This window comes from Harmonia axyridis, chromosome 7 (genome assembly GCF_914767665.1).
Source record: "Harmonia axyridis chromosome 7, icHarAxyr1.1, whole genome shotgun sequence".
Taxonomy (NCBI): Eukaryota; Metazoa; Arthropoda; class Insecta; order Coleoptera; family Coccinellidae; genus Harmonia; species Harmonia axyridis.
In genome coordinates this window covers 34,480,023-34,506,876 of record NC_059507.1, presented here as the reverse complement: position 1 = coordinate 34,506,876, position 26,854 = coordinate 34,480,023, and the positions used below count along the sequence as shown (strand labels likewise).

Below are 26,854 nucleotides of genomic sequence, written 5' to 3'. Positions count from 1 at the left end.
ATTGCCCTATTAGTCGACTTTTCTGCTTTCGTTATCTCGGCCGCCGGCCCGGTCCGTCTCTCGCCTCGCGAGGCGAATGGTTTTCGTCTGACGACCGGCGATTGTCGCGAGAGAGGGGTAGGACGTTTAAAAGGCGAACGAACGTGCCGATAAGGGTTGGAACGTCTGACTGGACTAATTTAGTGATGTTGATAATACTATACCTATATTTGACACTATAGAATTAAAAAATAGAGCAAAACTGATAAATCAGTGAAAAAATTTTGAAAATCCATCAATAAATGACTGAGAAATAGATTATTTGAATTTACGTATTTCAGCGCGGAACGTCTTTGGTCTCCGACTCGTCTGTGACGTCACGCCACTTGCCTGTGATCGCTATACCATAAATTACGTTTGAATACTTAGCCGCGCCAAGGCTCTCGCGCCGTTTGTAGTTGTACAGTGTAGTTTTAACTCCAGTTTTGTTTTTATGTCACCATAATGGAAGAAGGCTTCGTGAAAGGACAAAGTTATTTTTACTGAATAACTTATTTCAAACCAACTCACACCTTAGTATTTTTATTATCAGAAATAGACAGCTAGTACTGATAGGTACATCAAAATGATCTTCACACACATATGAAGTAGTTTTAGGTCCAATTAAGTCACGCCTCATTAATTTGCACCACTTCTTCCTTTGATTCATGTCATTTGGTACATGAAAAAACAATTTATTGGGGTTTTTAATTGTCGTGCTTGCACACATAGGCACAATACAATATTTGTAGGATTTTTTTTTTATTTCAGCCATCGTGTAACGAACAAAACACGACACGAACGGCACAAGTGATTGTACACCAATGAATTCGTAAGCACTCTGCGAATACCAGTCGTCTAGTGTGTGACGTCACAACACTTACACGTACTATGAAATTATTCTTCCAAGCGCAACTTCAAAGTCCCATAACTTTTTCATTTCTAGAGATATTTCAATTAGGGATGCGCCGAAGCATCGATTCGGCTTCGGTATCCAGCCGCTTCGGCCTACTTTTCAATTATTCGGCTTCGGCCGAAGCAGTTGTTCGATTCGGCCGAAGCGACGAGATACAATTTCGTCTTGAGACTCGCTCATATCGAATGCATCAGACCAGACGCCCTTTGATTGTGCTTTCATTTCGCGTTTGAATTTCGAAGGAAGCGGTAGTTGTACAAACTTACGAGTAAAATGTCTAAAAATAATAGTGATATTTGGAAATATTATTCGCTATGTGATGACAATAAATATGCGCGACGCATTAACTGTAATTCTGAAATATCTAGGGGTGGTGTTGGTAAAAGTTGTTAGTTGTTGTTTGCTAGAGAATATATATTCAGTACCAATGGTCTTATTATTCACTGTATTTCTAATGAGTAACAATCAAAATCGATTCGGTGGCCGCTTCGGCCGAAGCTTCGGCTGCTTAGTGAGAGATTCGGTATCCGGCCGAATCACAAAAAAGCCGCTTCGGCGCATCCCTAATTTCAATGATTCTTCCACATTTTTGTTTCATTTTATTTAAATTTTTAGAATTAATCCTTAACAAAAAAAAAATGAAAACTAGTCCATTGGACGTGCTCTAAAACCACACGAAGTCTTGGAATCGAGACCCGGGCGTCAGAAATCGCCGATATCGGATCGGTTCCTTGCCCCCGGCAATTCCGCGAACAGCTGTTCGGATCTCTTTGTGTCTCGCGATAGCCGAAGGTCCTCCGGTCTAGAAGCCGCAATCCGATCATTCCGAATCTCCTCCATTGATACGACGAGGGAAGGGGTTAGCGGGCGGGCGGACAGACAGACGGCTGAATTTCGAGTCTGCAAGGTCGACCGTATCGCGTCGGGAGGCCGCGAATTTTTTTTGCAGACGTCACATCTGCCGAACTAGAGACAAAGGGAACGGATAGATGTGTATAATTGGCCGGACCAGAAGGTCGGCCAATTAGGCGGGTTTTATTTTGAGGTTATGGACGGTCCAAGACCGTCGACGGTCTCGATTCTGCGAAATATCCACGTGTGCGTGTAACCCTACGAAAAAGTGTGGTCTAGAAGTGGCCGTGAACACCGTGACATTAAAAATCTTCCATATGAACGTTTTGTTGAATGTAGGTTCTTCTATGACGAATACTACACAATTTCCAAGTGTAGTTCAGGAAGCGTAATGTGTAATTGAGAAAAGCAAATTGGGTTTCTGAATATCGAAATTGTATTTCTCTAATTCTGTGGTTATTCCGTTCATTCTTCCACATCTTGTAGAACAAAATCGTGCGAGAATATATCAGAAACGTACAGTTTTCATGGTTATATTTTATTATTCTATGTTGGTACTCCGAACTTTCCGCCACGGCTTTATCTGTCAATTCATCAATTTGCCTTAAAGGAATTAGTTCTGCCAACCAACATTTTTCAATGCAAAAATCACTAAATTATATTTATGGAAATATTTCATTAATTTCAATGAAAATGCAATGAATTAGAGAAAATAATGTATAATACTCGTACAGAAGGCTCATTCTACCACTCGTTCATTCCAAAACTCGCCACTTCGTGGCTCGTTTTTGAATTTTGAACTCGTGGAAGAATACCAATGCCTTCTGCACTTGTATTATAAATAACTATTCTCAATTGGAAGTTTTTTATTCAGAATGGGGAATTTTAAATTCATAAAAAGATCTTCATAATCAGAAACAGTAATTTGTATTCCAGAATAGCAATATTCAATTCAGAAAAATTTATTTCATATTATAAATTGGAATAGGGATTTGCTGAAATACTGAATAGATATTCAGGATTGGTTAAATGTATGTACTTCAGAATTAATAAAAATGAATAGCCATATATGTGTAATACCTATGTTGCATATTGTACTGGTACCTCACAATCAGTAAGGTTTTGAATTACATATTACATCATCCGAAATTGAATTGATAACCTCTGAAATACAATTTCTCTAATTCTGTGGTTATTCCGTTCATTCTTCCACATCTTGTAGAACAAAATCGTGCGAGAATATATCAGAAACGCACAGTTTTCATGGTTATATTTTATTATTCTATGTTGGTACTCCGAACTTTCCGCGACGGCTTTATCTGTCAATTCATCAATTTGCCTTAAAGGAATTAGTTCTGCCAACCAACATTTTTCAATGCAAAAATCACTAAATTATATTTATAGAAATATTTCATTAATTTCAATGAAAATGCAATGAATTAGAGAAAATAATGTATAATACTCGTACAGAAGGCTCATTCTACCACTCGTTCATTCCAAAACTCGCCACTTCGTGGCTCGTTTTTGAATTTTGAACTCGTGGAAGAATACCAATGCCTTCTGCACTTGTATTATAAATAACTATTCTGGCATTCGATTCACTTTTCTGACTTACATCCTTGTTTTTCTGAATTTCTACTTCCTAATCTAAATTTCATTCTCGTTTTTCTGAAATCAAATCAACTATTCTCAAATACATTTTTTTTTTCTGAACTTTCCTTTTCATTCTAAACTACATGTTCCCTTTTCTGAAATAGAGCTTTGATTTTCTGAACTACAAATGGAAAAGGCGCACTTCTCAATTCTATCGTAATCGTATTCATATTCAGGAAATTATGGCTATATCTTAGACTCTGATACCAGTTGAGAAATCCGCTGTTCAAGGGTCAGAAATAAATCTCTAATTAAAAAAATATATATATTTCTAAATCGATTTGCCTCGCATTGAAAACAGGTCTCGTAGAGCTAGTTGTCTGAGATGGCATTTTTTGGAATAACACGAATTAAAGCAATTGCAGTTTTTCTGCTGTCTTCCTCAGTTGGCCAAATGTAATAATCAACGCTTGCTGGGGACAAGGCGCCAGAAGAAAAAGAAAAAGTCCCCAAGTATTACAAACCCATCACGCGGAAAATCCACTTCTTCTCATCCAAGAACGCGGCCCGAAGCCCGATGAAATTTAATAAGGAGTCGTATCCATTTAAGGGAGCGATCTCTCACGAAAAAAAAAACGCGTTTTTTACATCGATCAAATTTGCATCGCGTATTAATAACAGAGCGCGCGATAATCGAGAACTGAGGAATTGCCCAATTAACTTGGGAGTTATGGCCGTCTTATTAATTCGAGACAGGGGAGAGAGCTCAATTACGATGTAAATCGTGGCGATTCGTCATTATAAAGAGGAAAATATGGGAATCCACCGTGAACATATTAAACGTCGTTTCCGTTTTCGTAACGCGGCGTTTTTCGGTGCGTAATTTCGTGCACCTGGAGGCGAGATTCGTACTGGTGCTCTTTTCGGATATAATGGGTGTTTTTTTTCGAAGTATATAACTTTAAGTTGGCATTACTGTTCAAGATGGCGACCGATTTGACAGCTGTCAAGTGATTTATTCTCAGTTTGGTTTGGCAATTCATCATGAATAGACTCACGCCTGAACAACGCTTGTAAATAGTGCAATTTTATTTTGAAAATAATGGTTCTGTGCGGAATACATCCATTAGCGATAAAGCGCACTTCTGGTTGAATGGCTACGTCAACAAACAAAACCGCCGCATTTGGAGTGAAGCTAATCCTCACCGTTACATCCAGAAAAACTGACTGTTTGGTGCGCTTTATGGGCTGGTGGAATCATTGGTCCGACTTCTTTAAAAACGATGATGGCCAGAACGTTACAGTCAATGGTGATCGGTATAAAACCATGATTACTAACTTTCTCATTCCTGAATTGAACAACCATGATGTCCAGGAGCTGTGGTTCCAACAAGACGTCGCAACATGTCACACAGCTCGTGCCACAATCGATTTATTGAAAGACACGTTTGGTGACCGCCTAATTTCACGTTTTGGACCTGTGAATTGGCCTCCAAGATCTTGTGATTTAAAACGCTAGTCTACTTTCTGTGGGGCTATGTAAAGTCATTGGTCCATGCGGATAAGCCACAAACCCTTGACCATTTGGAAGACAACATTCGCCGTGTTATTGCCGATATACGGCCACAAATGTTGGAAAAAGTCATCGAAAATTGGACGTCCAGATTGGCCTACATCCGAGCCAGCCGTGGCGGTCATATGCCAGAAATCATATTTAAAATGTAATGCCACAAGATTATCTTGCGGATCAATAAAATTCATGTCAATCGAATAATCCATCGTTGTTTTATTGCAATTTAAAGTTCTATAGCTCTAAAAAAAACAACCTTTACTTACTAGTCTATGGCTTCAAGAGAAGCATATGGGCAATGTCACCGATCGACTTCTTCGAGTAAAGCATTTGGCAGTACTGTCGTCGTTAAATCGGGCTCATTGTCAATTGATTTTAACTGGGGTACTGCTAATTCTTCGAAATCGACAATTTCTAAGTATATACTCGCCTCGGACGCCACAAGGCTGTCATTCGTACCCGTATATATTCCCGTATATCCGTACAATCGGCCGCAATCTAGCGTCCGATCGCAACGTCACGAAACGGGCCCGAGCCGCGTGCCAGATGCGGCCGAAACGACGTCGTTGAGGGCGTCGTTAAAGCGACGACCGAGCACCGCCGTTAGGCGCCGAAAAGTACGGCGATTACGGCCATCGGACGGGCCGTTTAACCGCGCGATAGAGCGATCGCCGTCCGAAGGACCATTTCCGCCCGGATTTTGAGAGCTGTTGAATCCGGGCGTTCGGGTCGCAGTAACGCCCGGCCGTGAATGGGTTGTCGGGAACGCTTGGAACGTTCTGCGATGGCTTTTTCGGGATGTAACAGCTTTGGAATTACCGGAGGGGTCGCAAACGAGCTTTCTCGGTAATAATTGGTTGGCAGGACTGGGTAAAATCAGCTGTTCGTGTGATCCTAATGAGGCAATACGATTGACAGAGAATGGCGAAATATTTATTCAACGCATTACTAAATAATACCAGGGTGTAATCATTTGGTTTTCATTGCAATCAGTTTTAAAGTTATATTATAATAACGGGTGTTTTTTTTTTCGAGGTATATAACTTTAAGTTGGCATTACTGTTCAAGATGGCGACCGATTTAACAGCTGTCAGGTGATTTATTCTCAGTTTGGTTTGGCAATTCATCATGAAGAGACTCACGCCTGAACAACGCTTGTAAGTAGTGCAATTTTATTTCGAAAATAATGGTTCTGTGCGGAATACGTATCACGCACTACGTCCATTTTATTTTGTTTAGTGATGAAGCGCACTTCTGGTTGAATGGCTACGTCAACAAACAAAACTGACGCATTCAGAGTGAAGCTAATACTCAAGTGTATGTCGAAACACCGTTACATCCAGAAAAACTGACTGTTTGGTGCGCTTTATGGGCTAGTGGAATCATTGGTCCGTACTTCTTCAAAAACGATGATGGCCAGAACGCTACAGTCAATGGTGATCGGTATAGAGCCATGATTACTAACTTTTTCATTCCTGAATTGAACAACCATGATGTCCAGGAGCTGTAGTTCCAACAAGACGGCGCAACATGTCGCACAGCTCGTGCCACAATCGATTTTTTGAAAGACACATTTGGTGACCACCTAATTTCACGTTTTGGACCTGTGAATTGGCCTCCAAGATCTTGTGATTTAACACCGCTAGACTACTTTCTGTGGGGCTATGTAAAGTCATTGGTCTATGCGGATAAGCCACAAACCCTTGACCATTTGGAAGACAACATTCGCCGTGTTATTTCCGATATACGGCCACAAATGTTGGAAAAAGTCATCGAAAATTGGACGTCCAGATTGGACTACATCCGAGCCAGCCGTGGCGGACATATGCCGGAAATCATATTCAAAACGTAATGCCACAATATTATCTTGCGGATAAATAAAATTCATCTCAATCGAATAATCCATCGTTGTGTTATTGCAATTTAGAGTTCTATAGCTTTAAAAAAAACACCCTTTGCATTCATAACGATATAATGAAATTGTGGATTTGAAAATATATCACAATCCGACAACGTAATCTAACCATCTTGGGGACATGTAAAAATTGCATATACTCCCTCAATCTATGTTCATTACTCTACGATACCTCCGCACCCCCTCTAAATCCCCAACCCACCTAAAAACTCCCCCCACGCTAATTACCAGATCCGCATCCCGCAGACAAAAAGTCCGAAATTCGAACCAAACAACACCCCCCACCTCCCCCTAGGCGACAAAAACCCGGAGCGCCGTTTAATTAATCACCACACCCCCCACCTATTCCCCCACTGCGGAGACTTACCTTGCTGAGTTTCTCGCCCTCGTGGTGCGGCAACAGCGACCTGAGCGACTGGAAGCCGTTGTTGATGCTCTGCATCCGTCTGCGCTCGTTGCTGTTCGCGATCTCCCTTCGGATCCGCTTCTCCGCCTCCATGGATGGCGTCGGTGGCTCGCCGCCCTTGTTTATCCTGCTGGAAGGAGAGAGGATTAGACATTAGGTACGTTTCGGGGGTTCGATCTGATCGAACGGTAGAAATAATTTTCAGAAATACAGTCGTCTCTCGTTAACTCAAAATCCTCGATATAAATGATAACACGAATTATTTTCAATCCCCTCGAAAAAACCTGTCTAAGTCAAAGAAATAACCATGCATAAGACAAAATTATTTCATCATTTTTACCTCTACAAGTCAAAGACACAAAAATTACCTCTCTAACTCGATGTGAGTAGTTAAAGGACTAGTTTTCATTTTTTTGTCAAGGACTAATTCTAAAAATTTAAGTAAAATGAAACAGAAATGTGGAAGAATCATTGAAATATCTCTAGAAATGAAAAAGTTATGGGACTTTGAAGTTGCGCTTGGAAGAATAATTTCAGTCTAGTGTGTGACGTCACGCCACTTACACGAGGCGACTGGTATTCGCAGAGTGCTTACGAATTCATTGGTGTACAATCACTTGTGCCGTTCGGGTCGTGTTTTGTTCGTTACACGATGGCTGAAATAAAAATCCTACAAATATTGTATTGTGCCTATGTGTGCAAGCACGACAATTAAAAACCCCAATAAATTGTTTTTTCATGTACCAAATGACATGAATCAAAGGAAGAAGTGGTGCAAATTAATGAGGCGTGACTTAATTGGACCTAATACTACTTCATATGTGTGTAAGATCATTTTGATGCAAGTACCTATCAGTACTAGCTGTCTATTTCTGATAATAAAAATACCAAGGTGTAAGTTGGTTTGAAATAAGTTATTGAGTAAAAATAACTTTGTCCTTTCACGAAGCCTTCTTCCATTATGGTGACATAAAAACAAAACTCGAGTTAAAATTACACTGTACAACTACAAACGGCGCGAGAGCCTTGGCGCGGCTAAGTATTTAAACGTAATTTATGGTGTAGCGATCACAGGCAAGTAGCGTGACGTCACAGACGAGTCGGAGACCAAAGACGTTCCGCGCTAAAATACGTAAATTTAAATAATCTATTTCTCAGTCTTTATTGATGGATTTTCAAATTTTTTTCACTGATTTATCAGTTTTGTTCTATATTTTAATTCTATCGTGTCAAATATAGTATTATCAACATCACTAAACTAGTCCATTCGAAACCCCGCCGCACAAGTTTCAACATGTCGGTGAATGAATCATATTTAATGGTGCAATAATTGCACCATCTAGTTTTTTAAAGGCTGTACGAAATACATTTTCGTTTAATGTTTTTTCTCTATTTCAGTATCGTAATGAGTTCATTACAGTTCTAAAAATAGTGCTGTAATGAACTCATTAAAGCATTGTTTTCAATTATATATATAAAATCACCCTAAAAATAGCGAAACTTCGCCTTACTGCATCTCCACCCCCTACCCCAGATCGTAAAACGAATCAAAATCAATTCGAATGATCATTCGATTATTAAATTCATTCGGTATTCGATTATCAAAATCATCCGGTTTCGCCCGTGGCTGAGGTGAACATCCCCCGGTGCGCGCATTGTTGCCGCGACCTTGAAGGGTCGAGCCAGGAGGGTGGAGAGAGCGGGAGGGCAGAGGGGGGTTTAAGGCGACCTCCTCTCTCCAATTTGCCGAATTCCGCTCTTCTTTTGTGCGTGAGGGCCAGAAGAGAGTGGAAATCACAATTAAGGGGGTCGGAAATTAGTGTATAAGGGTTGATTGATGACCGAGCTCTTTATTCCGGGTTCCGTATTGTTCCCGCGGTTCGTCCAATGGGGTTCATCGGTTTTTGACGAGCCGATTTGACGGATCGGGGTGCCCACTTTTCTGAAGGAGGGTAGTTATTTGATGCGTTTGCACGATTCGAGTTGTTCAGGGGTTGCTTTTTGAAGACCCTTACCATTTCGGTTTATTATTTTCAATAATAAATCTTTTTTTTGTGTCAAATATTCACTGGTCCTAGTGAAAATTGCTAACTTTATTAATTGTTCTTCCTTTGTCAATTTTACACTTTCCCTCAATTATAACGGGTGTTTTTTTCGAGGTATATAACTTTAAGTTGGCATTACTGTTCGAGATGGCGACCGAAGTAACAGCTGTCAAGTGATTTATTCTCAGTTTGTTTGGCAATTCATCATGAATAGACTCACGCCTAAACAACGCTTGCAAATAGTGCAATTTTATTTCGAAAATAATGGTTCTGTGCGGAATACGTATCGCGCACTACGTCCATTTTATTTTGTTTAGCGATGAAGCGCACTTCTGGTTGAATGGCTACGTCAACAAACAAAACTGCCGCATTTGGAGTGAAACTAATCCTCAAGTGTATTTCGAAACACCGTTACATCCAGAAAGACTGACTGTTCGGTGCGCTTTATGGGCTGGTGGAATCATTGGTCCGTACTTCTTCAAAAACGATGATGGCCAGAACGTTAGAGTCGATGTTGATCGGTATAGAGCGATGATTACTAACTTTTTCATTCCTGAATTGAACAACCATGATGTCCAGGAGCTGTGGTTCCAACAAGACGGCGCAACATGTCACACTGCTCGTGCCACAATCGATTTATTGAAAGACACGTTTGGTGACCACCTAATTTCACGTTTTGGACCTGTGAATTGGCCTCCAAGATCTTATGATTTAACACTGCTAGACTACTTTCTGTGGGGCTATGTAAAGTCATTGGTCTATGCGGATAAGCCACAAACCCTTGACTATTTGGAAGACAACATTCGCCGTGTTATTGCCGATATACGGCCACAAAGGTTGGAAAAAGTCATCGAAAATTGGACGTCCAGATTGGACTACATCGGAGCCAGCCGTGGCAGTCATATGTCATAAATCATATTTAAAATGTAATGCCACAAGATTACCTTGCGGATAAATAAAATTCAATTCAATCGAATAATCCATCGTTGTTTTATTGCAATTTAAAGTTCTATAGCTCTTAAAAAACACCATTCAGTTTTTTTTTGTTAATATGAAAATGAAACCTTTTATTGGTAAACCCCTGTAAAAGTAAAAGCTGCTAACAAGGACGAGCGGACACAAACCGACATACAAGAAAATTGTTCGTGATTGTCTAAAACGCATTTCAGATATGGTAGAAGCGAAAACAACAACAGAACAATAACAAATTGAATTCAACTGTTCGGAAATCACTGAAGGAAGTCATTGAGAGCGGGAAGCACAAACAATAACCCGAATGCAGTTTTTGTGAACCGACAAATCGAACAGTCATTCCAGCAAACAAAAATTACGTAAGCCAGAGATGATGATAGTGTCGTGCAGTGTGCCACCTAAATAATTATCGCTTATCGAGCTGGCCGATAACGAAGGAGAACCCACAAACGCGTCAAGTGTTCCAGTTATAGTTTCCACCGAATTTGGCGCGTCATTGAAACCGCGCGATATCGTTGCCCCGAAAGAAAAACATTCTCTCTATTATAACAAAGTTATCTGGTGAAATTTCGATGAATGGTAGGCGAGTGTTCCTGGCTTGTTTGAATAGCTCGGGCGATAAACAAGACCATTCATACTTCGGGGGACGATAACGTTGGAATCCGCCTGTTGATTTTGGGATTTTCCGGATTTTCACGACTTGGTTGTTGGTGCTATTAAGTTCGCAGATTTTGGGATAAACGATCAGAGCGACTGGAGCACTTGTCGCAGCTTCAGAAATGCTACCTGTGATTTTTCAGTATTGTCGGTAATTTGGAAGAATGGTTAACTCTCAATAGGTTAAGGGCCCAACCAGTAACACCACAATATGTCTTAAAAATTCGACAACATGATCACCTTCAAAGCTCCTTTAACTTTTCAATATCTTGTAGAAAGATTAGACTTTACTTTCGAAATAGGCTTCAACCTTGGCTATCATTTCTTCATTGAAACCTTATTTCAATTTCTTAGAAAGGGTGTTTTTTTTTTAGAGCTATAAAACTTTAAATTGCAATAAAACAACGATGGATTATTCGATTGGCATGAATGTTATTTATCCGCAAGATAATCTTGTGGCATTACATTTTGAATATGATTTCTGGCATATGACCGCCACGGCTGGCTCGGATGTAGTCCAATCTGGACATCCAATTTTCGATGACTTCTTCCAACATTTGTGACCGTATATCGGCAATAACACGGCGAATGTTGTCTTCCAAATGGTCAAGGGTTTGTGGCTTATCCGCATAGACCAATGACTTTACATAGCCCCACAGAAAGTAGTCTAGCGGTGTTAAATCACAACATCTTGGAGGCCAATTCACAGGTCCAAAACGTGAAATTATGCGATCACCAAACATGTCTTTCAATAAATCGATTGTGGCACGAGCTGTGTGACATGTTGCGCCGTCTTGTTGGAACCACAGCTCCTGGACATCATGGTTGTTCAATTCAGGAATGAAAAAGTAAGTAATCATGGCTCAATACCGATCACCTTAGACTGTAACGTTCTGACCATCATCGTTTTTGAAGAAGTACGGACCAATGATTCCACCAGCCCATAAAGCGCACCAAACAGTCAGTTTTTCTGGATGTAACGGTGTTTCGACATACACTTGAGGATTAGCTTCACTCCAAATGCGGCAGTTTTGTTTGTTGACGTATCCATTCAACCAGAAGTGCGCCTCATCGCTAAACAAAATTCGCTTATGAAAATCGGGAACAACGGGAATCTCATTTTGGGCCCATTCGACGAATCTACGCCTTACTTGATGATCGTTTGGCTTCAATTCTTGCACGAGTTGGATTTTATAAGCACGCAAACCAAGATCCTTCCGCAAAATCTTCCATAAAGTGGATGGACACAGATCCAATTCCTGTGGTCGATGGCGGATAGACTCATTCGGGTCTTCCTCAATGCTACGCTCTACAGGAGCAATAGCTTCTTCTGTACGCACCGTACGGCGTCTCTGGGGATGCGAGTTATCAATAAGAGTAAACGTGGTGCGAAAACGTTCCATGGTTAATCGAATTAACTGATCTGATGGACGATTTTGTCGACGATAAAATGGACGTAGTGCGCGATACGTATTCCTCACAGAACCATTATTTTCGAAATAAAATTGCACTATTTGCAAGCGTTGTTCAGGCGTGAGTCTATTCATGATGAATTGCCAAACCAAACTGAGAATAAATCACTTCGCCATCTTGAACAGTAATGCCAACTTAAAGTTATATACCTCGAAAAAAAAACACCCGTTACTTCACTAATTTATTGATTTGGAATTCTTAATGCACACTTTTATTTGTTAATATAATAGAAACTCATGACACTATAATCATCAAACTATCGTGAATAAATTTCTATTTTGATCCGTAGAAAAGCCAAAAAAAATTAACTCCCTTATCAATATATCGCACTCAATTTAGAGAAATAGGTCAGGGAAACATTCTCAACAAATTAGTTCGCCTTGTTTTGATGATGTCATCCGTTAAAAATCGCATATAATAAATGGACTTTGATGTTTTCGATATCAAGGTAGATGTTGTTACTACATATAGATTTTAATTTCAAGGGACTTACAAATAAAACACTCAACTTTCATCCAAATCAATAAACAAATACAAGATACTACATGAACACTAGGCATTTTCCACTGTAATTTTTTTATTAGTTCATTTTGTTTCCACCTGAGGAATTTTCGTTTGTACCTCCAATTCAGGAATACCCTGTATAAAAAAATTGTCTCAAACGGCCAAGTGCCAGACTCTGAACCATACTCTTTGAAAAATTACGACGTTGCCATTGGTATAGAATATACGAAAAATTCAAGATTTTCTAAAATCAACTTATTCAGCTCATTATTTATTATTGTTTATATCTGTGAGATGCAATGTTGCCAGGTCTATATATTTTCCCCTAGAAAACATAGAGATAGAGATGGATATTTTGGAGTCAGGTTCGTTGTAAGGTTCTCTATTCATCCCCATTTAGACACGTCAGTGGATTCTCCCCGCTAGTTCTAAACACAAACCCTGTCCGATCGATTCGTTCGTTTCTCAATAAAACCACCCCTCGTCCCTTACTGATTGCCGGACTCTCCTCGAACAGCTGATATTCAGCCCTCGATGCCCCTATGAATAGAACATTTTTTTTTTTTAATCGTCATCCTAAATTCAAATTGCTTCATCGAACTTGGACGGTATAGAAAAAGGGGGATGGATCAGAACGCCCACCCTTAGGGTTGGTTTCGACTTCGTCAGCTCAATTTGGATTATGACCATTCGTTCCGAGAATCCTCCATGAATATTTATCTGGTTGATCGAGTTGCGTGAACATTTTATTAAGTTTCGACGTTCATTCCATAAATCACGTAGTTTTTTTAGCAGAAAATCTAATCAGGTGGGTATGGAATGGAGCAGAGTTTATTTTAAAATACCTACTTTTGTAACGGGTGTTTTTTTTCGAGGTATATAACTTTAAGTTGGTATTACTCTTCAAGATGGCGACCGATTTAACAGCTGTCAAGTGATTTATTATCTGTTTGGTTTGGCAATTCATCATGAATAGACTCACGCCTGAACAACGCTTGCAAATAGTGCAATTTCATTTCGAAAATAATGGTTCTGTGCGGAATACGTATCGCGCACTACGTCCATTTTATTTTGTTGAGCGATGAAGCGCACTTCTAGTTGAATGGCTACGTCAACAAACAAAACTGCCGCATTTGGAATGAAGCTAATCCTCAAATGTATGTCGAAACACCGTTACATCCAGAAAAACTGACTGTTTGGTGCGCTTTATGGGCTGGTGGAATCATTGGTCCATGAATACTAACTTTTTCATTCCTGAATTGAACAACCATGATGTCCAGGAGCTGTGGATCCAACAAGACGGCGCAACATGTCACACAGCTCGTGCCACTATCGATTTATCGAAAGACACGTTTGGTGACCGCCTAATTGCACGTTTTGAATTGGCCTCCAAGATCTTGTAATTTAACACCGTTAGACTACTTTCTGTGGGGCTATGTAAAGTCATTGGTCTATGCGGATAAGCCACAAACCCTTGACCATTTGGAAGACAACATTCGCCGTGTTATTGCCGATATACGGTCACAAATGTTGGAAAAAGTCATCGAAAATTGGACGTCCAGATTGGACTACATCCGAGCCAGCCGTGGCGGTCATATGCCAGAAATCATATTTAAAATGTAATGCCACAAGATTATCTTGCGGATAAATAAAATCATATCAATCGAATAATCCATCGTTGTTTTATTGCAATTTAAAGTTCTATAGCTCTAAAAAAAACAGCCTTTATAAGCAAACGACTATTAAGTAATCGATTATGTGTATTCACTTTTTCTTTCGGAACCACAAAATGGATTTCCCTTCATTAAGGCCTCCTATAACAAGTGAAGCCCACATAATTATGAATCCAGGTAATTTAAGAATTTTCAGGACGCTCAACGTAACTTTTTTTTCGTATCCCGGCGTTTCAATAAGCCACGTAATTTATGGAATGCAAGAACCATTATTGTTCACTCTGTTACGGCGCGCAGTGACGTAAGCCCCCATTCATCCCAAGTACATAACAACAACAACAACGAGTGTAGAGAGAAGCCTTCTACCGCCGGTTGGAAAATCGTCCTTGCGAGATTCCAGCAACCGGCGATTCGCAACCTTGCCGGATCCCCTAGACCGTAATTTCTAATGTTAATAACGAGTAATTACTTCATTTCTCCCGCTGACGCGCAGCTCGTGACCGATGCCTGATGGTCGTGACAGAGAGGTTGTTGTTATTTATACGATTATACCTACGTAGGTTATTTCTATTTGCCTCTTTTTTTTTTCGAAACTACCGGTTAAGTGTCTCAAGAACCACCGGTCGGGACCGACCACCTGTTCTTGAGGTTGGTACGATCGATCAAACGTCAACCTTGGCACGTAAAGATACTCACTCCATTGACGATTTGTCGACCTCTATCTGTTACCGAGCTGTAGATAGATTGGCTGGTTGACGTTCTGTTGTACTTATTACACTTTAGAGCAGCCATACTCAACGTGCGGCCCGCGGGCCGCATGCGGCCGTTTTGTCCCTTTTATGCGGCCCGAGCCACAGCATAGCCCAGTATTACAATTTTCACAGTAGTATCACGAATAATACTTCAAAATACCCAAACATAACGGTATTAATATTCACTCATTTAGACTTGCAGGACACTATTAGTGTACTACCTATACCTTGTCTTCTTAGCGAGATTGCCGTATCACATATTTTCAACCGCCAGTACCATGATTTTTCAAACCTTTTATCAGTAATAAATAAATATGATTATGCGCAATGAAAAAAAACCACGCGGGCGGAAACGCGGGCTAAAGCTATAGTTTTACAAGTAAGGTAGGTAGGTAAATAACTGCGGCCCGCAAGAATGAACAGTAGCAATTATATGGCCCAACGTAAAAAAAGGTTGAGTATGGCTGCTTCAGAGTAATATCGAAAATATCAACCATCTATCATTTTGTTATTATAGACTTCTTCACCACCCCTTCATTTTCAAAGAAGTAGCGTCCAATCACTCCACCAGACCAAAATGAACACCCTACAGTAACTTTTTGTAGATGTAATGGTCTCAACAGTTGAATGAGGATTTTCACTGCCCCTCTATTGCGACAATTTACACTTGTTTACATAGTCACATACATAGTCAATGTGATTCGTCGCTGAAGAAAATTCGATGCGCCATCCAAACGTTGTTGTTCAAGCATTCAATCAGCATCAGTCAGTCAGCTGACTTTAGTACTTGTTTAAACTGAACCTAATAAGGATGGAGATGCAAAATACAGCTTAGCGTGCAGTAAGAGAGGCCCAAATTTGTGCGCGCCAAAGAATGAATAAAGTTGGATATTCTTCAACGCTTTCACTTACAGCAGCAATATTTTCGGTCAAGCGGACCTTAAAAGAGAATACTACCACGTGACTGCTCAGTTCAAAACGAAATTTTAGATTTTTTCTCTTACAACCACCGATTTTATAAGGTTTTTTACATAATTACACAACAATAATAATCTAAATTGTAGAATGACAATATTTTCAATTTGCAAATGGAAAAAATTTTTGGCAACTTTTCGTTTTCCGCAAAAGAATTGATGATATGTTCAGTGTACAAAGTACTGATATATTTTTAAAATATTCGAGAAAAAACAGAAACCTATGAAAAATAATTACTATGATTTTTCTAAAAAAAATATATAATCCACCGTCGTATAGTGCTGCCCTCTACTAATATGCTTCGTAAAGAGAAAGAAGTTACAAAGTTTGGTCATCGCAGGAGCGCCAGAGGGGATATGAATGGGTAACTAATGTTTGACTGATACGCGGAAAGCCTCGTGGTGGTAATCCCTCTTGAGGCCTTTAAGACATCAGTAAGAGATCAAGTCTCTTCGATTATTTTTGCTGTATTTCGAATTGTAAGCTCAGATGGGCAATAATGACAACCATAACTTGCCCGTGACACACGAAACGTACAAAAATGTAAAAAAAATAACAGAAAGGATATATTTTGACAACCCAAAGAGTAATAAACATAGATAGAGGGGGTATACGCAATTTACATGTCCCCAACATGGTTAGATTACGTTGTCGGATTGTGATATATTTTTAAATCCACAATTTCACTATATCATTATGAACGTATATTATATTGAATGAAATATATTTATTTGCGTGATTCTCAATGAAATATGCTAATTTGCATATTTGAAATCCGATATTTTACCTAATTGTCGAATTTATAATAAACAGAATATTTATTATTTTCTGCATCTACATGCTGAAATCCAAGGTTTGGCAACTTTTGCTCTCCTAGTGTCATCGGTTGTTTTCGACATTTGGCGCGCTTGAAGTTTGTTTTCTGAATTACTAATATATTTAGGTATTTATTTCAATATTTTTGAGTTTATATGAAACGTTGACTCATTATGGGTCGTAAGAAGTACGTTCTTTGTGGAGAAACTCGCGAATTGAGTGAAATAGCGTTTCACTGATAAGTTTTCATTTCCGCGCGCTTGATGTCAAAATTGACAGTTTATGTTGGGGACAAAATTTGCTTACTGAAAATGACAGATGCTTCCTCTATCTATGTTCATTACTCTGAGTGACAACCTGAGACGAGAAATTATTTAATTCTTTTTTTTAATTTTAATTGATATAATCTATTTTCTACATTTTTTTTTATTTCAACAAGCAGAAAGAGTATAATCTGCCAGTAACTCATACATGCATTTTATATGTTCAACACTCGAAAACTCAAAATTACCAAACAATACATCTATATTATTCTCACAAACGTAGGTAATAAACGTAAACGTAACTGGTAGAGATAATAAAGCACTCTCGATTTTCGTATCGCGATCTCGTTGACATTTCTACTACCGTCAAAATCGATACGGCAAGGTGACAGATCGACACCTTAAACAATTTTGCACCTCGTGACCGTTTCGTGTCACATCGGAAATATGCAATCATCTCCGATGTCATTAAATACTGGCGCCCCGATAAGGAATACCAGGTGATTATTATGTTAAGTGCGGCATTGTTTGCGGTACGTAATTATTGTTGTTATTGACGTTTACGCTGTTGCATTGGGATGTACGTACACGGTACAAGTGGCGCCGCTAGATAAAAAAAAACAGGAAGAGGACGCGTTTTTTAAGGTTTTTTTAGATTGTTGTACGGTCTAGGCGATCGCTGTAATTTGGCTTCATTACTATGATTCGGTTTGATGGGTCTTTCCTCAGAGTAATGAACATAGATAGAGGGAGCATGTGTCATTTTCGGTATGCAAATTTTGTCCCCAACATGAACTATCAAATTTGACATGAAGCTCGCGGGAATGAAAACATCAGTGATACGATATTTCACTCAATTCGCGAGTTTCTCCACGAAGAAGGCACTTCTTATGCTCCATAGTGATTCAACGTTTCATATTTACTCAAAATATATTGAAATAAATACCTAAATATATCAGAGATTCATCAAACAAACTTCAAGCGCGCCAAACGACGTGAAACAACCGATGACACTAGGAGAGCAAAAGTTGCCAAACCTTGGATTTCAGCAGATAGATACAGAAAATAATAAATATTCTGCTTATTACAAATTCGACAATTCGGAAAATATCGGGTTTTAAATATTCAAATTTGTATATTTAATCGAGAATCAATCAAATAAATATATTTCATTCAATATAATATACATTCATAACGATGTATGACCCCTTTCTTTTCTTCTATAGGGCACAATAAACTGGACGTTCCGATTCCCACGTCATCGGTTCGTGTCATTTCTCGGCCAATCAGAGCCCGTAACGTGTATCGGCCGGTTAGGCATGGTCGCCGAATGACACACCGGTCCAATTAAGCGCCTTAATTGGCGGCTTATCTTTGAGGTGATAAGTATCGCGTCATATCTCAGTACCGGCTGTTACTTTACCGTGATTCTAGGCGGTCTTCGGGAACCGGGCAGAAAAAGAAAGGCACCGATCTTGTTAAATCTGGACCAGCATTTTCACCGTATCGAACGACAGCTGGCCGGCCAGGTAGTTAAGAGGTGTCACCTGACGAGGAATCGGACGGAAGGGTCACGAAATCTTGGGTCGTTTTGTTGGGTTGCTGTCGTAGATGTATAGAATGCTTGCTGGTCGATTTGTCGCCTTTTGGATTACTATTTCCAATGATGAATCTTCGGAACAATAGTATAGGGTGTTTTTTTTCGAGGTATATAGCTTTAAGTTGGCATTACTGATCAAGATAGCCACCGATTTAACAGCTGTCAAGTGATTTATTCTCAGTTTGGTTTGGCAATTCATCATGAATAGACTCACGCCTGAACAACGCTTGCAAATAGTGCAATTTTATTTCGAAAATAATGGTTCTGTGCGGAATACGTATCGCGCACTACGTCCATTTTATTTTGTTTAGCGATGAAGCGCACTTCTGGTTGAATGGCTACGTCAACAAACAAAACTGCCGCATTTGGAGTGAAGCTAATCCTCAAGTGTATGTCGAAACACCGTTACATCCAGAAAAATTGACTGTTTGGTTTGCTTTATGGTCTGGTGGAATCATTGGTCCGTAATTCTTCAAAAACGATGATGGCCAGAACGTTACAGGCAATGGTGATCGGTATAGAGCCATGATTACTTTCATTCCTGAATTGAACAACCATGATGTCCAGGAGCTGTGGTTCCAACAAGACGGCGCAAGATGTCACACAGCTCGTGCCACAATCGATTTATTGGAAGACACGTTTGGTGACCGCCTAATTTCACGTTTTGGACCTGTGAATTGGTCTCCAAGATCTTGTGATTTAACACCGCTAGACCACTTTCTGTGGGGCTATGTAAAGTCATCGGTCTATGCGGATAAGCCACAAACCCTTGACCATTTGGAAGACAACATTCGCCGTGTTATTGCCGATATACGGCCACAAATGTTGGAGAAAGTAATCTAAAATTGGACGTCCAGATTGGACTACATCCGAGCCAGCCGTGGCGGTCATATGCCAGAAATCATATTTAAAATGTAATGCCACAAGATTATCTTGCGGATAAATAAAATTCATGTCAATCGAATAATCCATCGTTGTTTTATTGCAATTTAAAGTTCTTTAGCTCTAAAAAAAACACCCTTCACCTCCAATGTAGGAACGTCCTGTATATTCGACGTTCGCAAAAAAAAACCAAAAACGATATCGATAAATCGAAATCCTTGATCCGATGCGTCGTCGTTTTCCCTCCACCAGCAAAGGATTCACCTTGTCGCCCTCCCTAATAACACGTGATTAACGCCGTTCGATCCCCCCCTGTAATTTCCTTCTGCCCTCCCCCCTGCGTCGCCCACCTCTTCGCCCGTAGTAATCCAGAAAGGCATATTGCAACGTGCGCTGTCCATGAAAAATTCGCCCGTCTACCTGAACTTTACCGTAACGTCCAATTTACATCTTTATATATTATGGCCGAGTGTTAAACGGTCAAGGATTCACCGTCTGGGCGGGCTATAGAGGGGGGCCCAGCTGAATAGATTAATAACGATGCGGTTGGATTTTTTTTCTTCGATAGAGTTCGGCGCTAGTTTGATCGGTTGGCAAACATTCGAAAAACTTGATAACTTATTTTTCATGTTCTCTCGGGAAGGTTTTGAACAAAACAAGACACATTAAATGGAAGAAAAATTCAGGATTTTACCGAATCTTATGTGAAAGGAGAGAAATTAACAATTTTCAAAATACTGGAATGCTGATAAGTGATTTAACACTTAGTATTTCCACCCCTTGCGTTAATTACAGCTCTGCAACGACGGTTCATAATCAAAATGAGTGATCTTAAAATGTTCTGATCTAATCCTTCCCAGATTTCTCTGAGTTGGATTCCTAAGTCATTAAGAGTAGCTGGATGATTTTCTGAACTTCTCACCCTTCTATTGAGGTTGTCCCAAACCTGCTCAATCGGATTGAGATCTGGACTTCTTGCTGGCCATTCCATTCGAGAGACTTCAACCTCTTCAAGGTACTCCTGAACGATGCGCGCACGATGGGGTCTGGCATTATCGTCCATAAAAATGAAATTTTCACCAATGTATGGGGCAAATGGCACTACATGCTCTTCAAGAATGTTCCTTATATACTTATCAGCATTAAATCCTATTCTCTGAGGCGATTTCTTATTGTCTGAGTGCTAATTTGCACCCCATGAGTTTGCTCAAGATGATTTTGAAGGAGGCGAGCGGTTGCAAACCGTTGTCTCAACGAAGAAACTCTGAAGTTTCAACGTTCTTGAATGGCAGTTGTTACCCGTGGTCTACCCTGTCCTGGTCTTCGGACATTCATACCTGTCTCCCTGAATCGCTGCAACATTCTGGACACACTTGTATGGGAAACTCCAAACCTTTCTGCAATTCTTGTGTATGTCCACCCTTCTTCTCGCAATACTATCGCTTGGGCACATTTCTCTTGGGTCAAATTGCGTGTTTCGCGTTGCATAGCGATCGAGTGTAGAAAATCAAACGATAAACTTGAATTCATAAGAATCGCAAATAAATTCAGTAATTCCTATACATCAAACTGTGACTGCAACGGGGTATTGTATTTTATCATACTGTGGCTTCCTCTGGTTTTAACATTTTAACTGATATCGATCAAAATGTGAAAACCTAATGGGGTAATCTATAGAGTAATAAACATAGATAGAGGGAGTATACGCAATTTTTACATGTCCCCAACATGGTTAGTTTACGTTGTCGGATTGTGATATATTTTCAAATCCGTAATTGTACTATATCATTATGAATATATATTATATTCAATGAAATATATTTATTTGAGTGATTTCCGATTAAATATGCAAATTTGAATATTTGGAAAACGATATTTTTCCTAATTATCGAATTTATAGTATGGTGAATGTTTATTATTTTCTGTATCTACTTTGACTTCCTAAACTGAACTAAAAAACCTTATGCGTTGAGCAGAAAATCACTTTGGAATCTAAGTTCTTTATTAAATGACGTCAAGCTTTCGGTCATTCACATGGCCATCTTCAGGGCAAATCAATCTGAACATAACAGTGTAAAGTCAGGCAGAAACAAAACAGGAGTTACATCTCTAAATGAAATTCGTCCTGGTCTTAAAATTGAAAGATAATCAATATTCCAAGTCCAAACAAAAAATTTCCGAAATTGAACAAGTCAAACCAATACGTCAATTATGATCACTTTCTATCCGATCCATAGTCCCTTTAGTTTTAGTGATTCCATGATAACGAAAAAATTTTGAAATTCATTATTGAAATAAGATTGAAAAACCTTTCAATTTTCAAAGTGATATAAAACAAGAACTGAATTGAGTTTATTCTAAACTGCCATTTAACAGTTTCTTCCAAAAATTGAAACAAATGATAGAGCGATTTCAGCACAGAATCAAATTGAATCTGCACGACAACCTGCAACTTGACGTCGATTGTCAAAGGCCCATAACCTATGAAAAATTACCGAAGTATTGTCAAATTTCCCCATATTTCTTGATTCCCAATTGGTTTTTTAGTGAAATTTTCAGACGTTTTAATAGTATAACCTCTATTTCTTCCCTAAAATCTCTTTTTTTATTTTCCGTGTACTTTTTTGACGGGAAGCCCGCTATTGTCCATACGACTTTTTAACGCCCACGTAAAATCTCGCGCCCAGAGGCCACACCGCAGCGATATCGAACGATGAAAATTTACGATCCATTGTAGAGAAAAGAGGAGAAAACATTACGGCTACGCGTTGCGGTTCTCGCCGAGTGTTCGACAGTAAATTTCTTGTCGTTAAATACTAGATGCGAAGCATGTGTATACTTAAGCCGAGACTCGAATCGAGCCAAATACGCCGGCTGTAAAAGCGCCATGGGCTCGGTTTTGACGAATTTCATTCGCAGTCATCGGCTAACACCTGGAGCGAAAGATACATGCCGATAGAAAAGCGGAAAAAGTCGATATTCGGCGATAAATGACGTCGATTCGCGACGTTGCCGCATGTGGAGGAAGTGTAGATTCGGCAACGTCATAGCGTCACATGTTTCACGATTTTACGTTGCATTGTATTCCAGAAAATGAGTTTTACAGTTAGGATACTCAGTTTTCTGAAACTGTTCGAAGCAAGCCATGTGTACTAAATTTTACGAGAAAACCAATAACATAGCATAAATGAAATCTAGTTAATAAGCCACAAATCTACAAATTCCTCAGATGTTTGTTCTAAACCCCCCTTGAAGTTTCTGTTCACGTTTTTGAGGGCTTTTAACAATAACATCTGTATAGGTACCTACTTCACAAAAGGGACATTAGGTAGGTATTTCCTCTACGGAATGTCATTGTTCCTATAAAACCAATATTGAATTTTTGGTAACAATTGCGGAAAAAGTTTTAGAGAAATATCATTTTTTTCATCTTTTACATACGTTCTTATCACTTTTATTGTATTAATCTAGTTAAGCTTTTATGCCGGAATCAAAGAACATAATATGAAAATATAAGAACCAGAAATCTTTATAGTCCTTCAAATATCTTTTGATATACCTAATTCATGGAAATAACTAACGATTCAAGTAACTAAATGAACACGAAGAACATATTGTCTCTAAAGTTACAAATACAACCAAATAAACGATTTAATTTCCTGGGAACAAACAATTGCTAACAAGTAGGTATGAATAAAACAATTTAAATCTCCAGAAATATCCTACATCCCTTATCATTATCAGAAATCTAGGACAATTTACGCCATATAGAATACAATAAATAATGAATACAAAACTATCAGCAATTTAAGAAACAATATTTAACACTGATAATCTTCTCCAAAAATCTACAATTAAATTTTATTTAGGTAAGGAATGACTTCGTCTTGACTAGGTACAATGACGAACCATGAGTCAGATTTCTATTCATCTCAATCAAAATTATTAATTATTAACAGGGTTAAAATATAAAATTAAAAATATTAATACGGTTGGGATAATGATGAAATATTTCAGAAATTCCCCGCACAAATTTATAGAGTTAGCGTTTCAGAATTTATCTTTTTCTAATACCTAGTATGCATTCAAAGCAAATATCTAATTGGATTATTATTTGAACATAATCGGGAGAATTCTTTCGAATGTTCAAAAATTCAAAGAGCCTACAAAATTGAATTATCATCCAGAATAACAGAAACATTTTCAAAAAATTAGCTAGAAAACTATGAATATTCTTCGAGTCCCAAATGCAGTGAAAAAATAAAAAGAACACGGTCGCTTAGCTTAGCTTTATAAAATGATTACTATTTGCTTATCTTGAAAATATTGAAACGAATAACAAAATTTATCCACATAGATTTTGAAAAATAAAAAACAGAAATTTAGTTCCAATTTCAATAGCCTTCGACAAATTCCATTTTTATTCATTCCGATATAAATCAAAGAGTAAACATACTTAATATAAGAATTAAACAATTACTTGATTAATTCATGGCTAAAAAAACGAAAAATGCATGTGAACAAAATCAAAATAAATGAAAATTGCAGTGAATATCAAAACTCATATCTGTAGATTTCTAAATCACGAAAACATTGGTGCGAATTCAGTGTGTTGGAATCCGAGATCCTTAAAAACATTGAGTCGATGTATAAAACACGAAAAAACTATAAATGATTAAATTTTTCATCACGAAAATATTCATGCGATTACCGATATAAGTCACAATTCAACATTATCAAAGGCGAAAATTAACAGAACCGATTAGATAAATTCTTATCGGAAACCTCCCGATTCGAAAATGAACTCCTTATAGGTATTCTTCGAAGCACAGGTACTTCCACAAATTGAATCGTAGTAGTAAATCCAGTGTAGTAACAACGCAGGAATTTCTAGTATTTCCGACAAAGTTTAAAACCCAGCGGATGAAGAAACAAATCGTACACCGGCTAACAAATAAAACACCTCGACACGATATCAGCACAACATGGCGAACGCATAACACAGCTGAGATTGCCGGCAAATATTTGGCAAGCCTTGGTAACTTCACACTTCGAATTAGAAAACGAGTTCAGGTACAACTTAGTGCAACACCAGAGATTATTTAGGATGACGTTCAAAAGTCAAATTAATGTAAACGTCAAAATCATGTGTACAAGTCACGTTAGGCGGTAAAAGTAAAATTTCGAAAATTGCTCACCTGGACAAATCACTCAGTATATCTTTTTTCACGTCCACGCTACCTTCGAAAATCACTCTATCTTCACCCGCATAGATAGACATTTTCAACGCACTAAGTACAGATGGTTGTCAAAACAAATTTCAAAGTTTTCTTTTATCACTAATTTCTAATATCAAAACGAAGCGCGAGACAAGCAACATACGCTACGCCTCACAGCGGTTTTCTGGTAGAGGAGTTTGGCGGGAAACAGCTGAGGCCTAGCTGACGCCACTCTGATATCCCTACGCCGACATTAGGTGGAACGTATATTGTCAAATATCCCGTATTCTGACAAGTTATCGCGTAAATATGGATAATTATCGCAATGGTAACTGAAATCAATTGAAGTTTGAATAATTATCGCAGATTTCACAGAGTTATTTGTGATAACATGACGGAACTATTTTCGACGCGGAGGAAAATTGTGTTTGGCGCGCTGATCGTCTGCCAGCTGGCGTGTAGCCCCGCCCAAAGAGCGTACACAAGATTCGTCCTTCCCGCCAAACGCCGCACGTACCCAAGTCGTAGAAAGGACTTTCCCTTCCCTACTAAATTGTGTTCGCTACCACCTAAATTTTGCAGATCGTGAACTCGAACTAATCTCGTACGATAGATACCTGGCAGGTGATCTTGGAAAGGAGTTATTATCGTTCGAGTTAAGGAAATAAAGGATCATTAGGAATTATAACTGCAAAATGATTTGGTATTCGTCAAATTGATAGAAGTCGAAACATAGAAAGGCTCTTTATTAATTTTTCAAATTTTAATGACGTTCACATGTAAACAGTATATTTGAATTGAAAATTATTCAACCTACCTTTAAATATCAGCTGATTGGGTTGAATATTTCGGGTGTGATGGTAGATTCCTATGATTAAAAATGAAATACTTGGGAGATGGTTTTTTTGTATATTCTTCGTTTTATTGAATGAGAATGAAATGTTTTTTGACAGACAAATATACAATGGAACGAAAATGGATTGAAAGTATCTCAAAAAATTTAGTGGATTGATGAAAACACAAAATATTCAAATGTTTGCACTTCAAGGAATGAATTTCGAAAATGATACAACATTCAAATCAGTAAAATGTAAAGTGATGAGAATTCTCTAAAAATAATGAGATGTTACGAATTCTAAAAAAAATATGACATGTTGCTTTGAGCAACATTCAAGTTGAATAAAAAAAAATCTGCCCACATTGTCCTATGTTTCTTGTTATCACAACTATGAAATGCCTGTTATTCTCCTTCGAGGGGCAAAATGAGAATATCAAAAGCAAAAAATGTAGGATATGACAGTGTTCAGCAAACATTTAATCAATCTCTTCCAAAAAATTGAGATATCCTTCCACTTGCTTCTTTTTCTGCTTCACTTTATTCAAATAAATATTTTCATAAATGATGAAAATAGGTTATCACATATTGTACAAGATTCCATAAATATTCTTATTCTACACAGCTTACGAGGAAACTTCATTGTGAAGTATTGGAGAATATGCTTTTATCAAAGGTAAGTTTCTCATTTATTTATGGAAATGAATGTGAAATTATTACAGTGGTCCATAAATAAAAAAAAATATATTTGATGATTTATCTCCACTAATTCACAGAAATAAAATCAATAATTTACTTCTGCAAGCAAAAATGGAGAATAAATATTCAAATTGTGGGTGAAATTCAATAAGAGTACATTCATTGAGAACAAAATTGATCAAATGTAGGTACTCAATTGCTCAATTGAATAATTTATTA

At 38.5% G+C, this 26,854-nt stretch overlaps 1 protein-coding gene across 2 annotated transcripts in view; it reads right to left on the bottom strand.

The window, feature by feature from the left end:
* Positions 1-26,747, bottom strand: part of LOC123683765 (transcription factor AP-4) — a 127,023-nt gene extending 100,276 nt beyond the window's left edge. The window contains exons 1-2 of one of the 2 annotated variants that reach the window (XM_045622650.1): positions 25,081-26,747; positions 7,232-7,400 (exon numbers count right to left, since the gene is read on the bottom strand). In XM_045622650.1, the coding sequence (XP_045478606.1) occupies positions 7,232-7,400; positions 25,081-25,163 (252 nt within the window). In that variant the 5' untranslated portion in view covers positions 25,164-26,747. The remainder of the gene's footprint in view (positions 1-7,231; positions 7,401-25,080) is intronic. The other variant, XM_045622651.1, reaches the window with a different exon arrangement.
* Between the last annotated feature and the right edge of the window lie 107 nt (positions 26,748-26,854).